The sequence below is a fragment of the Eptesicus fuscus genome, chromosome 2 (assembly GCF_027574615.1).
Source record: "Eptesicus fuscus isolate TK198812 chromosome 2, DD_ASM_mEF_20220401, whole genome shotgun sequence".
Taxonomy (NCBI): domain Eukaryota; kingdom Metazoa; phylum Chordata; class Mammalia; order Chiroptera; family Vespertilionidae; genus Eptesicus; species Eptesicus fuscus.
The window spans coordinates 74,906,171-74,925,206 of record NC_072474.1 but is presented as its reverse complement, the minus strand read 5'-3'; the positions used below and the strand labels follow the sequence as shown (position 1 = coordinate 74,925,206).

General features: G+C 37.8%; 1 protein-coding gene across 1 annotated transcript; it reads right to left on the bottom strand.

The window, feature by feature from the left end:
• Positions 1-3,112: 3,112 nt before the first annotated feature.
• LOC103301733 (transmembrane protease serine 11B-like) lies at positions 3,113-17,305 on the bottom strand. Its single transcript, XM_008158737.3, has 10 exons — positions 17,298-17,305; positions 14,550-14,668; positions 12,783-12,898; positions 12,631-12,698; positions 10,920-11,080; positions 7,961-7,999; positions 6,972-7,149; positions 4,510-4,769; positions 4,005-4,147; positions 3,113-3,274 (listed from the first exon to the last, which is right to left on the bottom strand). The coding sequence occupies exons 1-10, from the start codon at positions 17,303-17,305 to the stop codon at positions 3,113-3,115; spliced, it is 1,254 nt and encodes a 417-aa protein (XP_008156959.3).
• Between the last annotated feature and the right edge of the window lie 1,731 nt (positions 17,306-19,036).

The following is a 19,036-nucleotide window of genomic DNA, read 5'->3' as shown; positions in this document are numbered from 1 at the left end:
CAGGGCCGTGGGCGAAGGGAAACGTGGGCGGACTGGAGGAGAAGGCGGGGCCGGGGCCGAAGGGAAACGAGGGTGGGCTGGAGGAGAAGGCGGGGCCGGCGGCAAGGGCGGAGCGGAGGCGGGGCCCGGGGGTGAAGGGAAACGCGGGTGGGCAGGAGAAGGCGGGGCCGGCGGCAAGGCGGAGCGGAGGCGGGGCCGGGGGTGAAGGGAAACGCGGGCGGGTTGGAGGAGAAGGCGGGGCCGGCGGCAAGGGCGGAGCGGAGGCGGGGCCGGGGGCGAAGGTAAACGCGGGCGGGCCGGAGGAGAAAGCGAGGCGGGCGGCAAGGGAGGAACGGAGGCGGGGTAAAGTGCAGCAGGAAATCCCATGGCAGGAATTTTCCTGCAACGGGAAAGCTAGTACAGATATAATAGATGTAACTAATCTCAAGACCATAAATACTAGTAATATGTAGTAAAATAATTTTTAAAATATGAGTTTAGGGTATTTAGCATTCTTGATTTTAAACTATGGTGTGTTTCACAACTGGTTAACACAATCCCTAACGTTTTCATATACAGCTCATACAAATGGTGCAGGCCAACTTTATTCAGCACACCACTGCTGCATTTTTAAATATTAAATTTGAAAAGATTTCATAAGTCTGGATATTTGAAAGGACTGATACAATTCCATAGGAAATATATAGAGCTTTATTTAAAGGCAATGAATTCAGTACATCAAGAGAGAGTATAGGCAAGCATTGGGAGGTCAAGACATATACAGGTGCAAGTTTCCCATAGTCCGTATTCAGACACATACACATTTTGTCTCCATATTGAACCACCAAGATCTGTTAACTCCAAAAGAAATCAAGGCAGAAGTTTCCAGCAGGTTGTTGGATCAGTAAACAAACTGGCCCAGGAGCTGCCATGAAAGGTTCAGAATTTAAACCTCACGTAAATCCTAATGGCCTCATTTTGTCCAAGAGTCAAAGTCCAATCATTTCCAGACATAAGGATAAAGCTTTCCCAGTCCAGTTGTAAATGTTGTAAAAATTCTAATAATGAAAATAAGAAAGAATAATATCTCAAATATTGATACCCAGAATGACTCCAGAACTAATGTTCTCAGATGTGGAAGACTGATGAAAAATGAAGAATTCTGTTTTGATATACTAATGTAAAGGGCCTATTAGACCTCCAAGTAGAAATTTTAACTATATGCAAATAGGTCCCAGGAGAAGTCATGGCTAGAGTTAAAACATTTGGGAGTTGTCAGTAAATAGTTGGTATTGAAGTATTGGGCTGGATAAGAGCATCTAGGATAGGAATGAAAGTAGAGAAGAAGAGATCTGAAGACTGAGCCCTGGGACAATCCAACATTTATAGTTTGGGAAGATGTAGAAGATCCAGCAAAAAAGACTGAGACGAAATAGCTGATAACAGAAAAATCATTTCTGCCCACACATCCACCTCTCTTATTTCTGTCTCAAGAACTTTATACTGGTTTCCTTTGAATTTCTCTTTGCTCAGATGTTTTATGTTTTGCCTATTCATCATTTAGTTCTAGCTCAAATGCTCCTCTCTTAGAGAGAGGAGTAATTTAGATAGCCCAACCTCAAGTATTCTTAATCTGCCCCACCATTTTCTATCATATTATTTTTTATTTCCTTCATAATATTTATCACAATCCAAAATTATTTTATTTATATTTACTATCTTTATCCACTAAATGCAGATCTTTGGAAGAAGATACTGTGTCTATATTTGACAGTTCCTGGAACACATTAGGAGTTCAAAAACTATGTGTGCCCCACCTGAGAAAGGAATCAAAAGAGAAAAAACACTTCTTGTCACACCTGGTTGTGGATTGGTTTGGCATTATTATGTATGTCATTTGGTCATACCTTATAATAAAAAAGTAATAATACAAACAATTGAGGGAAGAACTAGTTTTACTTTATTTTAGCTACTTTTCTTAAAATATATTTTTATTGATTTCAGAGAGAAAGGGAGATGAAGAGAGAGATAGAAACATCAATGATGAGAGAGAATCATTGATCAGCTGCCTTCTGCATGCCCCACAATGGGGATCAAGCCCACAATCCAGGCATGAACCCTGACTGGGAATCGAACTGTGACCTCCTGGTTCATAGCTCAATGCTCAACCACTGAGCCATCTGCAAGCCCACAATCCAGGCATGAACCCTGACTGGGAATCGAACTGTGACCTCCTGGTTCATAGCTCAATGCTCAACCACTGAGCCATGCCAGCTGGGCTACTTTAGCTACTTTGAAAATCTTGGGCTGCTTCTTTTTATACTAAGAAATTATTTCTACATATTGGAACTATTGAATTGATTCCACACAGTTCCCTGCTCTTGAAAACCTCACATTATTTTTGCTATAAGTGAAGGCAAACAAATGAAAAAGAATGACAAGCAGAAAATGTTATTTAAATAATTGCAACTTACAATTGTTTTTAAATTCCTGATTAATTTTGGTTCTAAACTCTATGAAGGAAAATTCATGTGAGTTGTAACTTATCAGCGAGGCTGAAGATTGACTTTAAGCAAATAATTTTTCCTCTTTAGTCTTTAGTTTCTCAATCTATACATTGAGAGGCTTGCTCTAGTTGAACCTCTGAGACCCTTCACACAAAGATTGTATGATTTTATGAGGCACACAAATTATCTCACATATAAACAAGAAATCAATGTACATTATGTCTTATATATTCCACTTTAACAAAATGTAATTATAATTTATAGAATGAAAAATAATTTATTTGATAGATATAGCATTTGTGTTCTCATACTAAAAGTTGTGTTGTTTTTTAAATTCTGAAAAAATAAGTTAAGGTCAATTCTGAATATAATGGTAGGATAGAACAGAACAAGGCAATTAAAAATATTTAATTGCCATCTATTTTTTTCTTAGTGTTTTTCCTGTTAGTTAATAGAGGAAATAAATGGATAGTGTTTTAGGTATAATAAAATATTGATAAAAACCTCTATGTATTTATATATAAGAAAATGACTGGTATACCAACAGTCAAAAGAAAAAGATTTTGAAGCAACAAATAAGAATCCCAGCAGTTGTCTTTATGTTCCATTCCAAAGTTACTCTTCTTTCAGAGTCCAGTCTTGGAGGTAATCCAATCACGATAAGCAGTCACTCGAGTATAGACACCTGGCTTATTCTTTTTAGCACATCCATCACCCCAGCTTACTATTCCAACAAGGTGCCAGATATTTCTAGAATCAGGGTAAACTAGTGGTCCACCAGAATCATTCTAGAAAAATGAAAGGGGGGGGGGAGAGAGAATGTTTCTTATCCTGTACAAGAATTTCCGTTTCCCTCTCTTCTGGAGTTATCAATAGTCCTCCAGCATTGAAAACAATCCACCTTCTTTAGGCTTAGAAACTCTGGAACTCTTGGACTTTTCAATAGTGTGGTGATTGGGAGGGGGTGGGGTAGGGCATACAAGAGATAAATGGTGACGGAAAATATGAAATGAAATAAAAATAAACAAAACCCATGGAAACTCCAAACCAGAATCTATTGTCTACAGCTGCCAAATGCTGGATTGGACAGACTAGAAATTGACTTTATGATGAGTCCAGCTTTGACTCTGGAGAAAGCGACTCAGCTGCTCCATGAAGCCGTGTGCACATGCTAAATCTCCTGCTGCATCTCTGGATAAGGAAGAGGCAGCATTGTAGATCTGCAGATTGCCCAGGAAATAGGGCCAAATCTATTTTATTGCCTTGTAGGTATTATCATCTGTGTGGATTCCTAGACTGAAAACTCCATGAGGGCAGGGATTGTGTTCACCACTGCATCCCCAGCATCTAGGCTGGTGTCTGGTATATAAATGGGGGCAATCAATACTCATTTTATGCATTGAAATAAGAAGGTACTCTGTAGAAATCATTAACACAGATAAACATTTTGTGGTAATAAAAACTGCCACTTAATTAGTACTTTGGGAGAAAATGATTTGATGATGTATCTAGACGTACCTGACAGGCATCAGTTTTTCCTGACAGAAATCCAGCACATAGCATGTTATCGGTCACTAAGCCAGATAATGCATGTGGAGCATTGCAAACTTTGTTATCGATAATCTTCACCAAGGCCTCTTGAAGGATATTTGGAAGGGGACCTAAAGGCAACAAATTCTACATATTAAGGGGATCTTAACTTTGCTTGTTGAGATACAGAATATCTATAAAATAAAGCAGAGTCTTTTGGTGACCAGGAGCCAGGCCAGTCCCAGGCTAGATTGGTCTCTTTCAAATGTTTATTATAGCTGGCTGCCTCACACAATTGCAATTTTTCCAATTCTCAAATATCTCTCATTTCCAGATGCTTTGTAAAAGAGTTAAATAAGTAACTGGTTCCAGCAATTTGTTATTCTTTTCAGTATATTTACTAATTGGTTAATTGCATGAGAAACTGATTGATTAGTTGATCATTTAAATAATTATTCCCACGAAGCTATTATGTTTTTAGAGAAAAACTTACCATTCATATAAAGTGTTCCCCATCCTGTAACTACAACACTGTCATTGTCTGCGAGCTTCATTTTGGCTTCAGGAAGACAAATTCTACGGACGTACTTTGAGAAAGAGACTTCTTTAGCAAGCTGCACCAGGGCAATGTCATCGTGGACCCCAGGCCCGCTAAAATTTTCATGAGAAATAATTCTTTGGACTTTCAGTGTCAGATATGGTCTATTTAATACAGTTCCAAAGTTGACGGTCCAATCTTTTGAATTGTTTTTTCTGGAAGACACAATTCAATGAAAATACATTCAGCTTCTGTGCCACAACACTGTTCCTAGTGGTCGGTGTAAGGCATGAGATTCCCATATAATACTGTGAATCACTTGTTTTTATTGTCTTTAAATTTCTTTGATTTGCAGATATTATAAATGCTGTAGTCACATAAAAATACTGCTAAGGACTATTAGAGCTGTCAGCCTTCTGCAAATCGTCCTAACTACAGTCACTGATGTCTCCTCCTTGTACTTCAGCCCCATCCATGTTCTGAACATTTGACTTAGGTCAGAATCATCCTAGCAGCCTCAGCGCATGGGGTCCAGAATCACTCACTGCCAAACAGCCTGGATTTCTACAGCCATTGGAGGCTCTAATGCCACTTGTTCTCACCCAATCATCCTGTTATGTTTACCAAGTCAATGCATTTTCGCTTCTAATTTAGATTTTATGACTTATTTATCAAGTTCTCACTGAAACTCTTCCTCAATTTAGGACCTAATATCTTGTTTAACTATTTTCAGTTTCCCTCGAAAGATTAGATACTTTGTGTATTTTTGTTGTTGTTGTTGTTGTAAGGTTTCAAGACCTTCATGTAACAGTGACACTCTTCAATCCTTCCACTACTCTGAAAGCTTCTGGGACTCCACATGCTTCACAGCTATGTTTGAAACTTCATTCCCTCAGACTCAGCCCAGGCTCCACCTCCAGAGATTTATATTAAAAGGTTTAGTGTGATGCTTAAGGATCTACACTTTTGAAAAGTCTCCATGGTCCATAGTCCATGGACTATTTTTTGAAAATCATATCAGAGGGACAAATCTTATGATATGCTTTGTAAGAGAGTTAAATAAGTAAGCATTTATCATTTAGAGATGTCCCCAATCAATACAAATTTTCTAAGCATATTTTCTAATGCTTTTATTTCACAAAATCGTCTCTACTTCAAGTTACTCTTTTTGTTTGTTATCCACAGAATATGACTTGTGTTATTCCATCTCAATACATTTGAAGAAGACTGTTTTCTCAGCCAAATACACATATTATTCTTTTCCATACACCCACCCTTATTAATCAATTCTTATATCTGTAGGAGCCAGATCAAATTTTATATCTTCCCCAGAGGCCTGGTGCATGGATTCGTGCACTGGTGGGGTCCCTCAGCCTGTCCTGCGCCCTCTCCCAATTCAGGACCCCTCAGGGGATGTAAGACTGCTGGTTTCAGCCTGATCCCTGCAGGCCAGGTGGGGATCAGGCTGAAATTGGCAGTTCGATATTCCCCAAGGGATGTAGTAGTGCCAGAAGCGGCAGGAGGCTGGGTAAGAGCCTGAGCCCCTGCTGGGCACTCCCACTTATCCTGGCCTCGCTGCACCTGCTGCCACTGCAGCTCAGTAAGCTTGCTGAGCAGCGCTCCCACTGTGGCAGCTCACTGACCACCAGGGGGGCAGCTCCTGTGTTGAGCGTCTGCTCCCTGGTGATCAGTGCTCGTCATAGCGACTGGTCAACCATTTAACCGGTCGACCAGTTGAGCAGTAGACCAGTTGCTTAGGGAGGGAGGGAAGGATAGATAGATGATGATGATAGATAGATAGATAGATAGATAGATAGATAGATAGATAGATAGATAGATAGATATGTATCTCAGTTGGATATGCTATCTTTATTCATCAAATTTCCATAGCTCTTACTCATATTGTAGACAAGACATTTACTATGCTCTGTGGTCTTATACCCTGAATATATCATATTTAAAATTCTTTAACTAGATTGTAAACCCCTGAAGAGCAAAAATAAAGGAAAAAGTAAGCACCTAGTAACTGGAGTCAGACATACCTGAGTTCACATTCAATTTCTGATATTTAAAAGCTATATGATCTTGGCCAATTTATGTCACTATTTCTGAACCCCAGTTTTCTCATCTTCAAATAAGTTTAATTATACCTTCTGTGCAGAATTATTGTTATGATGAAGTAAAATAACGTAAGTAAAGTACTTACTGTCAGTCCCAAGTAGCTCTTTGGGAAATGAGAATTATTTCCATTCACTTCTTCTTTATCAAATTTAAATAACCTGCTACCCTTTAATTTTGCAGGTACTTGTAAATGTATATGGCCTTAGTGAATGTTCACAAATTTAGTTTAACCCCCACAAACTACCAAAAATAAGCCAGCACCCAGAATCCTACCTATAGTCAGACTTTCTACTTACTTAGTAAAGCAATGAGCTGCAGATAGTAGCCACCTGCTGCTGATCAGAGATGCTCCACAGTGGTGTTGGCCCTTCCACTGCATACTGGCCTGCCATGGCCATGCTCCCGTCTGGGCATTTACTCCATTCACGATTCGGTTGTCTGCTCTGATACTATTGACCAGTTGTCTCCCACAACCTGAGGAAAGGATTTATTTATACAAAAGCAGGTATCTTTGATAATGCTTTATAAGATATGTATCTTAAAACATGACTTGAAATCCTTTAGCGATTGTCCAGCATCTCCTAAGCGATGCTGTTTCTTTCCTGCTGTTATCAGGTACCCACTCCATCTTGGTTTGGGTGACTTTTACATATTCTCTTTTCAGTCTCAAGCATCCTTCAACCACTGACTTTTATTGCCTCTATTTGTTATCATTCTCATTTCTCCAAGAAACTTTCAAACTTTTTGAAAGTGGAGATTTTGTTCCATTAATGTCTGCATCTTGCATAGCATATGCAGTGCTACCTATAAGGCCCCATATGGACAACAGATACTCCAAAAATATCCATTGAGTGTATGAATGCAGGGTTAATTCTTGGGGGCAACATGATACTCTAAAGATTATTTATTTATTTAAACAGAACTATTTTTCATCAATACTAAATATATTTGATACAGCCTAGTTGTTTATTTTCTTATTATCCTAAGTTGTCTTTTTTTTCCTTCAGTCTTTCTTATTTTAACTTACTCAGAATTATATTCTTAACTCATAATTCAATTCTTTGGAATCAGTTTTATTTCATCCTCTTGGACAAATGCTTACAAAGTTAAAATTCATATGCCAGTGTTGTTCAAAAAGAAATTCTAGATATATATCTAATATATCCAATAATTTCGAAAGACTACTATGGATTTCCATGTGATGTACTTCAAAATCCTTTACAGGAAAAAAAATGGAGAAATATTTGTGAATGTGTTAAATTTATAATTAAGTTTCTAAACTTACATTTGTTGGTAAGCATTTCAGCATTAGCCTTGCTGATTTCTGAAATTTAAAAGACATAAAATTGATAAAATATCACTGAACAATTATCTTAGATTTAAGGACAATAAAGGCTAAGTTTTCTACCCCAATTATGACCAACATTTAAATATTCAGAATATTTCATGTATTATCAACCCCTTTCACTCTTACTTGTTATATTTTGACCATCTCTTCACATCTCTACCAGGCATAGGAAAAGGAAAAAGGAAATAAAAACAAAGCTCTCAATTTTATAATAGTTGTAAAATATTTAGTGCAGTAAAGAGCTGACATTCTTACTAAAAATGGGGCTGGGCATTATCTTTAAATTTCTTTCTTTATGATCATTCTTATTACTCTGAAATACTCAGAATTATCTATATTATAAAGAAAAAGTTCCAATTAAAATTATATTTTACTAGAGATGAATCCATGCACCAGGCCTCTAGTATGCATATAAGATCTTTGGTTAATCCCGCCCTCCCCCCAGCCCCCTTCCCTCTGAGATTCATCAGTCTATTCCATGTTTCCATGCGTGTGGTTTCTGCTTCTGCATTGAGCATCTACCCCCTGGTGGTCAGTGTGTGTCATAACTACCAGCCAGTTGGCCAGTTGCTTAGGCTTTTTATATATATTGATATATATATATAATATATATATGCATATATATAGACTAGAGGCCTGGATTTGTGCACGGGTGAGGTCCCTCAGCCTGGCCTACACCCTCTCGCAATCCAGGACCCTTCAGGGGATGTAACAGTGCTGAAGGGGCTGGAGGCCGGGGAGGAGCCCCAGCTGTGGCCAGGTGCAGCTCTGCTACTGCTCATCCCAGCCCTGTTGTGCCTGCCACTGCCACCACTCAGTAGCACTGCTGCAGAGGTGGGAGAGGCTCCCACCACCACAGTTGCACTCACCAGCCATGAGCCCAGCTTCTGGCTGAGCAGCGCTCTCACTGTGGAGTGCACTGACCACCAGAGGGAAGCTCCTGTGTTGAGCGTCTGCCCCCTGGTGGTCAGTGTGCATTATAGTGACCAGTTCACTGGTCATTCTGGTTGTTCGGTCATAATGGTCGCTTAGGCTTTTATATATATAGACTAGTGGCCCGGTGCAGAAATTCATGCACGGGGGGGGGGGGGGGGGCGGGGGGTGTTCCTCAGCCTGGCCTGCACCCTCTCCAATCTGGGACCCCTCAAAGGATGTCCTACTGCTGGTTTACAGGGATCAGACCTAAATCAACAGTCAGACATCCTCTCACAATCTGGGACTGCTGGCTCTAGCCGCTCACCTGCCTGCCTGCCTGATTGCCCCTAACCACTTTGCCTGCCGACCTGCTTGCCCCCAACTGCTCCCCGCCACCAGCCTACTCGCCCCCAAATGCCCCCCCCCGCTGCCAGACTGATCATCTCCAACTGCCCCCCATGACAGCCTGCTCACCCCCAACTGCCCCCCTGCTGGTCTGCTTGCCCTCACCTTCCCTCCCCACTGGCCTGCTCACCCCCAACTTCCCCCCCGCTGTCCTGATCACCTCCAACTGACCCCCACTGATGGTCTGCTCACCCCCAACTAGCCCCCCTGCTGGTCTGCTTACCCCCAATGGCCCCTGCCATCCCATCCTGGCCTGATCACCCCTGGCAACTCAAGTTCCCAGCCCCTCCTTTTTTTCTTTTTCTTTTTTTTTTTCAGCACCTCCTTGAGCGGAGGCCAGGGCTGGCTGGACACAAGTATCTAGGATTTATTTATCTTCTATAATTGAAACTTTGTAGCCTGAGCAGAGGCCAGGGCCGGCCAGGGCGGGCAGGAAGCTTGGTTTCCTCCATTGCCGGGGCAACCCAAACCTCCTGCTTGCTCCAGCTCTGTGGCCAGCGCCATCTTGGTTGGGTTAATTTGCATACTCACTCCTGATTGGCTGGTGGGCATGGCTTGTGGGCGTAGTGAAGTCATGGTTAATTTGCATGTTTCTCTTTTATTAGTGTAGATTGGATCTGTCTTGCTCTTTGGGATCATCTCATTACTAAGACTAAATTCTGAAATTTTAAGAATTTAACTTTTCAGGTCTCTTTTCCACTGGAAAGAGACTTAAGAGAGAAAGAGAAGAGTAGAGAACTAAAGGAAGGCACACCAGAAAGTGCTGACTGAATTCCTGGGGCACAGAAGCAGTAGCTAGTGCAGCTGTCTTTCCCAACATCTCCCCACAGAGAATTGTATCGCTCCTTCGAGAAGTTCTAGTTTAAACTCACTTCTCATCAGTAGCCCATTGGTGGTAGAGTCTGTATTCTGAGTGAATGGAGCTATAATAGGCAGCTGTCAGCCTTCATAGCCTTCAAGGGTACTCAGATAAACTGTCAGTCTGGAAGAACCACAAAACTGGACTCCGTAACCCCATGCTTATCACCTTATAGGCCCTCAAACAATACAAGTGAGAGTTTCAAGACCTTTGCAGGACCTTGAAATCTTTACAAACTTCACTTTCTGTACTGGAGCAAATTCCTATCATTTTTTCTTTAATGCTATTATTCCCATTCTTCCTCAAGAAGCAACAAAAACTTCCTATTCCATCGTCATTCTTACCATTACAGTCTTTACACTGAATGATTAAAAAAATCTTAAATCTGTTTCCTCTAATGGGATCCTGACAAGAGTACAGGGTAGGGGGGAATAATGCTTCAATTAGGTCCCTTCACTACCTTTTCAGACATTGACAATAAACCCTTCCAAACTTGCATGCTACAGTTTAACCTTCATTTTAATCACTCTTCAGACAAAATTCTATGCCACTGACCCTTCTATTAACAATGCATTGTAGAAGTGCCAGACTTTGGGAAGCATATTTTTTCTAAACAAATTCCAGAAACTCCTGCTTTTTTTTTTTTTCTCTCGTACCCTTTTTCTTTATTAGTCCATAAGCCCAGGTAATAGAAAATAATGGAAATAAATGAAATACCTGTAAGTTTAATGGAATCCGGAACTGCATTCCAGGTCACCATGTTGTCTTTCAACAGCTGAAGTAAGACAGCTGTGATTGTAGGCTTCATGATCCCCCTCTTTGCTGGAGGAAACTTGAATGTCAGCTGCAACTGCACGCTTGAACCATTGGGATAAGGGCTAGAAACAGCAGAAATGTTCTAGTTGTTGCTTCTTGAGTTTTTAGATGTTTTGTGAACATATTGAACTTCCCACATTTTAATTACCATATTTTCTTTACATATATTAGAGAATAATAGATAGAAATTGTCCTAGTTTGTTTAAAGTGCAAGGGTCCCAAAAATATTCTAATGGGTTCAGAGGTGTTGTGCATGGAGGAAGATGTGAACCACAAACTAGAAATCAGAATACAGGGTGGGACAAAAGTAGGTTTACACTTGTTCATATGGAAAATAATATGATAACTAATAAATAATGATATGATAATAAGCTCTATATTTCACCTACTCACAACTGTGAACCTACTTTTGCCTCACCCTGTATTTTAAACACATCAGAGAAACTGAGTACCAGCCAATAAATGATTAAGATGAGATTTTATTATAACACAGTAAAACACACACACATGTTCTCATATAGGTGTTTTCTAATAACTTAAATTTAGATTAAGAGGTAAGTGAGAGCTTAATGTCGAGCTGGGAAGCATTCAAACGATAGCTTCCAAAATATATTCAAGAACCAGTACTAAGCTCCTTTTTATAGTTTCTTTACATATCTGCCCCATGAGAAATCTGTACCATGAGAAATCTCAGAAAGATAGCTCTAAAGCATAAAGAGAATCTCCATTATTTATACATTCAGTACATTCTTTTTATTCATCAGAAAAGGAAATTAATTCATTTGGAAGACTTTCAAACCAAAAGCCATGCTAATCACAAATTTAAAAAAACAACTATATTTTCAAATAATTATGGTCAATGGAAGACCTTTAAAGGTTTTTGTTTATCTGTAGATAGTTGTTTGGTTGTTTGGCATTTGGTCATCTGGATTTTTTTTGTTTTGTTTTGGAAGTTCAGAAATCTCTGGAATAGATATTGACAATTACCAAAATACAAGTGCTGTCTACATCCCCTATGCTCCATGTTACCCTCCTCCCCGCACCACTTCTTCCACCCTCAAATACACTTCAAAGACATATTTAGACCAATGCTATCTTAAATGATTCACTTTGCTCCACAGTTATTACAGTAATGGTAATACTAAAGATTATTTTAGGAAAGGCATGCCAGATGGATATGGATGAAAGAAGAGGTGGCTCATATATGGATAGCAAAACAATCAAGTTGGAATCCTTGTTTCCTATAGTTACAATTATCTTTTATCATAGAAGTCAGTTAGACCTGATTGCCACAAACTACCTTGTAATTCCCCTTTAGGTATAAGATTACAGATTTGTACAGAACAGTTACTACTGTGAACAGAAATTTGTTAAATACAATGATACCTTAATTTATGCGCAACTCTTCCTTCCTTCCTTCTTTCCTTCTTTCCTTCCTTCCTTCCTTCCTTCCTTCCTTCCTTCCTTCCTTCCTTCCTTCCTTCCTTCCTTTTTTCTTTCTCCTTTCTTCTCTCTCTTTTTCTCTCTTATGTTGTTATTATGTAAAACCAGGGCTAATGTTACATATCACCTACATCCCTTTCCATAATATCTTGAATAAATTGGCACTTACAGAAGTTTGATGACCTGAGAGTTGACATATTCTTTGTATATGCTAGAATTTTGAAATTCATCATGCATCTGTCAGGAGAAAAAATAAAAGAGCCACCATGTCTATTTTAATCAAATTTATGATGAAATTAATAAAGTAAATCACCAACTTACCTTAGTCTCAATATCTTTGCTCAGATCTTTGCTAACTTGTGAGGCTGCATTTTCACAGCTATCATTGTATGTGACTCCAGAAATATGAAAATCCCCTTGGTAATGGTAAATCTTTCCTGTGAAATAGAGAAATACTCAAAGAATTTTAAAATAGAAATTGACTTCAAGTCCCACCATATCTTTATGTCAAAATTAATATTCAACCTAATTTTAGAAATAATCATAGGGATGAAGAAGAGGAGGGAAATGGAGGGAAATTAATATTCACTTATTCTAGAAATAGCAACTACCCAGCATTAATAAAGTGATCCCCCTCCTTTCTTCATAAGATAATAGATATCATGTTCCTTAGAATCCTCCTCAAAATATTAATATTGGCAGCTAATAGCAATTTACCCAAGTATGCACTAGAGATGCAATGTATTTTTCATGTGTAATCTAAATTCTTAGCTTAGTTATTACCCAGTTAATCTTCCTAAGTACCTGTGATACAAGAAACATTACAAACATCTCCCTTCACTTTCTGGATTATCTATAGTCACTTTCACCCTTTCTTATGCCTCATTGACTGTTGGCCTTCTTTCCACTCCTTGAAGTCATTCCTTTAGGACTTCATGCTGCCTTTGCACTTCCCTCTGGCATCTGGTGGCTGGTGCCTGGCATATGTCATCAGTTTCACATTCCCCATATTTTCCTGTTCCCAAATGTAAACTGCTTCACCTGATATAGTAGGCCACCATAATTTAAAACATGACAAGCCTACAGGTAGTTCTTCCAGGTCATATATGTACTTTCAAAAATAGGAACTAATAGGAAATGGTACCATATTTTGATTAGGGATAAGCCATTCACATATTCTGAGAACAATTGTGCTTTTGAGCAACCTTAAAAAGCACCACATAGTCTCTAAGGAATGCTGATAGACTTTAAAAAATGTGATCACTTGAGCTGTAATAATTCATTGTCCTGGAAGTCAGAAATATCATTTCAACCTAAAATAAAAATAGTTTCCTTTTTTTATAGCTTCCTCTATTTTTTCTTATGGCAACCAGTATATATGAAAAGCAAATGCCAGTTCCTGTCTAAGAAGTTATCTAAGGTCATTCTGAAAAGAGTAAAGTATATAAAGTTAGATAAACTAGTTCAATTTGTTAAATACAAGGTGACACAAATTGGCTGTCACCCAGCATATCACTTTAGCCCTCTGGAATATTTTCCACTAATAACAAAGACTAGATTACAAAATATAAACTCCAACACCCTTTTTTAACTACCATTTCATAATTTTAATCTGTAACATGTATCACAAAACAGAACAGCAAATAACTAGAATCTTTAACACTGTTGCATTCAGTATGCTGAACTTGGGTATTTGAGGCTGCACAGATTAATCTGTCAATACCAGAACTGAGCCACAAAGAGTAGGGATCTCTATAGTTTGAGGTATATTTACTAAAAGACATAACTCAACTACAAGCCTACTACACAAGTTCCTTTATTTACAATGAATATTAACATCAAAGTATTGAATATTTCAATCTTGCCATATTCCCATAGTTGATGATATAATGTACACAATGGATCAAGGAGGCATCTAATTCAAATTTTTTTAAATAAATTTCATGGAAAAGTATTATATTGAAATAAAACACTAATAAATAATAAATTTTACCAAAATAAATTTAATATTTATGTCGTTTCTTGATAATTCCTAAGTAAAAGGAGATTTAGTAGTAAGGGTGAAAATTGAAAATAGTTAATACTGACCAACTGCCAGAAAATGAACAAGAAGACCAATAGTTATTCCCACGATTGCCGCCACTCCAAGAAAAATAAGGATTGTCATATATAGTGGCCAAGATCTTCTCTGGGATGATATGCCGTACCTATGAAAGGAGAAAAATGGCTCAAATCAGATGATAGACATTCTAAATCTACCTGTCTTTCCTCCAACTCATACAACATGATTTATAATATAGGCATTAGGTCTGATTGTATTTTTCTAAACTATAGCCACATCATGAACAAGGACATATATAGGTTTATAAAAAAATACATAATATAACCATTTATAAGTTTTAATTAAATGTGGAAGGAAACATCATGATGTCAACTGCAGTTATCCCTGCTATGAGATCTTGGATAGATAATTTTTGTCTACTTTTTCTTTAACTTTATTTTTCTAATATTTCTATAAATATTCAATATTGGGCAGATTAAGTATTCCCTATGACTATGAGCATCTTTCTTTTTGTTCTAATGCCTGAAGGACCAACTGCTTTTTAGGTAGAGGAGATTTGGGGGGTTGGGGGGAGTTACACTTTTTTAAAACACTACCTTAAGCCACAACTGTGTAACTGCACCTGTCTTATTTCCTCTATGCTCTGTTCTCTATTCTTATTTATTTTTTAAAATATATTTTATTGATTTACAGAGAGGAAGGGAGGGGATAGAGAGTTAGAAACATCGATGAGAGAGAAACATCGACAGCTGCCTCCTGCACACCTTACTGGGGATGTGCCCACAACCAAGGTACTGCCCTTGACCGGAATCGAACCGGGGACCTCTCAGTCCGCAGGCCGACGCTCTATCCACTGAGCCAAACCTATGCTCTGTTCTCTATTCTTAATCCTTCCTCTTCCTTACATTGATGACTTGCTAAATTCATGTTTACAAGAACCATAATCTCTTCAGCAAAACTCCCCACTGTATGTAACTTTCATACTGGAATTCTATTGTTTAATCTCGTACTCAGAGCAAAATGCTATTCTGGCACAGTCTCTCATACTAAATGAATCACACTTAAAGAGAAATATAAAATTAAAGTAATTAATAACTATATTTTAAATCCTACTAATATCTGAGAATATTTTATTTTAATGAGTAGAAGTTCACTGTGATAGTGAGATCTCAAATTTGTTTTGGATTAGCCAGTAGACTGGTAGTTTAGTCTTTCTGAGAAACGCATATCAGTTTGAAGAACTCAAACATTATGTAGCCTAAATAGTGATTCTAAAGTTGCTGAGATGGTTTCTATAAAAATAATCACTACATAACATCTTATAAAATGTTTTTCTATGAAAGCTCTTTTAGATGATCTGAAATGCCCTGTTAGATGTTCTAAAGAAAGATTATTGACTATAGCACTTATATGGCTCCCCCCATTATGGATTTCTTCCTGTCATAAACAATTAAGGAGAGTCTTTGATATCTAAAAGATCACAGTAGTTTATGATTTATTCAACCCTTCCTTCAGTAAATGTGATGCATGGGCTTTAAGAATGCCTTATTATTTTGAATAATACCAGAAACCATTAAAATGATGTTCTAAATACAAACAAAAATAAAATGTCCATTCATGGAACAGTTTACTCTTTTGTCTGCCAAATTAATTTTAGCCACAGGTTTTTTTTTTCTTTTTTAATGTAGGGATTTGTATTCCATAATGAACCCCTCATTGAATAAAGAGAATAGGTTAAAATTAATCTTCAATGAATTTAACCAACTTCATATACTTAACTGGACTATCATTGCCTCAATTTTGGATTAAATCTACTTCAAGTAAAGGCTCATTGCTATTCTGACATAATCAACCATTCACCTTAATCAAATTACAATAATAATATTCATACAAATGGTAATAAATACATTATTCAATTTTAAACCATCAATCTCACTATAATTTATCCCACAGTCCATACCAGATATAGTTTTCTAGATTAGATTTCTTCATAACCATATTCTGATATTGCATTATCAGTTTGACTGCAAAGCATAATGAACTAGTCTTCATTTATTAGACCTTCAGTTATAGACCATTTGAATTAGATGCATCTAAGTTGTTATATAGTGAAGAGAGTTAGCACAAGATTCCAGTGCAAAATTTCCTAAATTTTATAAAGATAAACCTTTTATTTTATTTTATTTCTTTTTTGTTGTAGAGGACTTTAAATCACTAAGGAGAAAATTTTGAATAAGGAACAGAGAAATTAATGACCAAATGAGTTGAATGGCCTCCTCTTCCAACTTTCTTCTGGAACTCTACAAAAACAGAATATCCTAGAAAGGAATCTCATTTAAATATTTATGAAGTTTTGAGGACCCCTAGAAGTTTGCCAGATACTAATTCATGATGAGTTTTGTAAAGTACATTATTCTAAAAATCTATAAAGACATTCATAGTTCTAAATTATTTCTATAAAAACATTTTTATATTATAAAATTGATTTCAATTCTATTACTAGAGAACAAAAATGAAAGTGTTCTTATGGGTGGTTATTAAAAAAAAAAGTGAGCAAAATTTTGTTGCAATCTGATTCTTTTTTCCAACTTTCGGAAACTTTCCTAGAGACTTTACAAGGCCTTTAGACCTCAGAAACAATAGCATGTTTCTTGACAGTGACCAGAAAAAAATCTGAATTATAGAAAGCAACCAATTAGCAAGAAGTTAGAAGATACCTTGTTGTTACTTGTTAGGTTTCACAGACTTAATTTCCCAAATAAAATCCTATTTACCTGTACATTATGTCCTGGTTATTGCGTTGGTGTCAGGGACAATGGTGGTGATGATGATGGCAATGATGATAATGGTAACAAAAATAAGGATCTTCTTGTGTAGCTCTAAAGGTGATCGAAGTGTCACAGGTTTATGTGCTACATCCAGTGTTGGTTGGTTGGTTTTTATGGGCTGGGTGAAATGTAAAGAACAAATAAGATGAAACTTGTCTGATCAGGGTTAAAGACTGTCATATTTCTATAGTTTCAAGATAGGAGTCATCCAGGGAATGACAAACTTCCTTGACTTGGCCATTTAGAAAAAATAATAATAGCTTAGTCTTAGATTAGTCACCTAAAAGTTACACCCAAGGAGCAGCTTTGTGGTAAATTGGAATAATCCTAAATCTGTTTGACCAATTCCATTCTAGTGGCTTCTTCCTCAATTCAAACCAACTACAACTTCATAGGAGTTTCTGACAAATGACTTTTCACAAGGCATGAATTTCAGTATAACTAATATTACCATCATTCTGATGTAAATGAAATTCTACTTCATTGTGGTTTGCATTTGTTTTTCCCTAATTACCATTGAGAATAATGATCATTTCACATAATATCATGGGGGAGGCTGAGAGAGGGGAGGCTGGGTTTTCTCTTCTGAGATGCCTGTTCATAAATTTAGCTTATTTTTTTCTATTGTTTGTTGATGTTTTCTTATGGATAAATGTGAGATTTCTATAATATACTCAATATTGTGGTTCTGCATGTAAGGTGCTTGGAAGTCCCTTCTCTTCCCTAACAAGTACAAAGTTCAATCAACCCAATAGTTCAAAGTTCAATTCATTCCCACAATAAATATTAAAGTAAAATTTCTTTGGGCTCCTCCATGGGGGAGGAAAAAGGAACCATTCTGAAATATTACAGAGCACTCTATTCTTTTTAACAAGGCCTGCCATCAGGAGTAACTAATTAACCAGAGCCTAACCTTCTGGGGCCATGGTCGGCAAACTGTGGCTCGCAAGCCACATGCGGCTCTTTGGCCCCTTGAGTGTGGCTCTTCCACAAAATACCACGGCCTGGGCAAGTCTATTTTGAAGAAGTGGCATTAGAAGAAGTTTAAGTTTAAAAAATTTGGCTCTCAAAAGAAATTTCAATCGTTGTACTGTTGATATTTGGCTCTGTTGACAAATGAGTTTGCTGACCACTGTTCTAGGGTATTATCAGAGCCCTTCCAACCTGGAAAAAGGAAATACCCAACTTCAGACCATTCCAGCCATCCTCTTCCACCTGAGAGCAGTGTAAAAAATGGAGAAGTACTTGTGAAGCTTACAGTCCAGAGGCAGAGGTTCACTAAAAACTCTGTTCCTAACCATAGAGCTATAGAACACTTCCTGGGAAGTGTTGCTAAAGGTCTACTGATAGCAGTTCCTTTGACCTGCTACATCATGTTCAGTTGTCAAGAAAAAAATTACAAGACATACCAAAGGCCAAAAACACAATTTGAAGAGAGAGAGAGTAGTCATCAGAACCATACACAGCAGGGATATTGGAATTATCACCCCAGGAATTTAAAACAACTGTGATTGATATGCTAATGGATAAACTAGACAGCATGCAAGAACATACAAGAAATGTGAACAAATGGCTGAAAATCCTCCAAAAGAACCAAATAGAAATGCTGGAGACACAAAACTAACAGCAGTGGAGAATGCCTTTGATGGGACATAAAGATCTTCTGTGTGTAGGTACCTAACAAC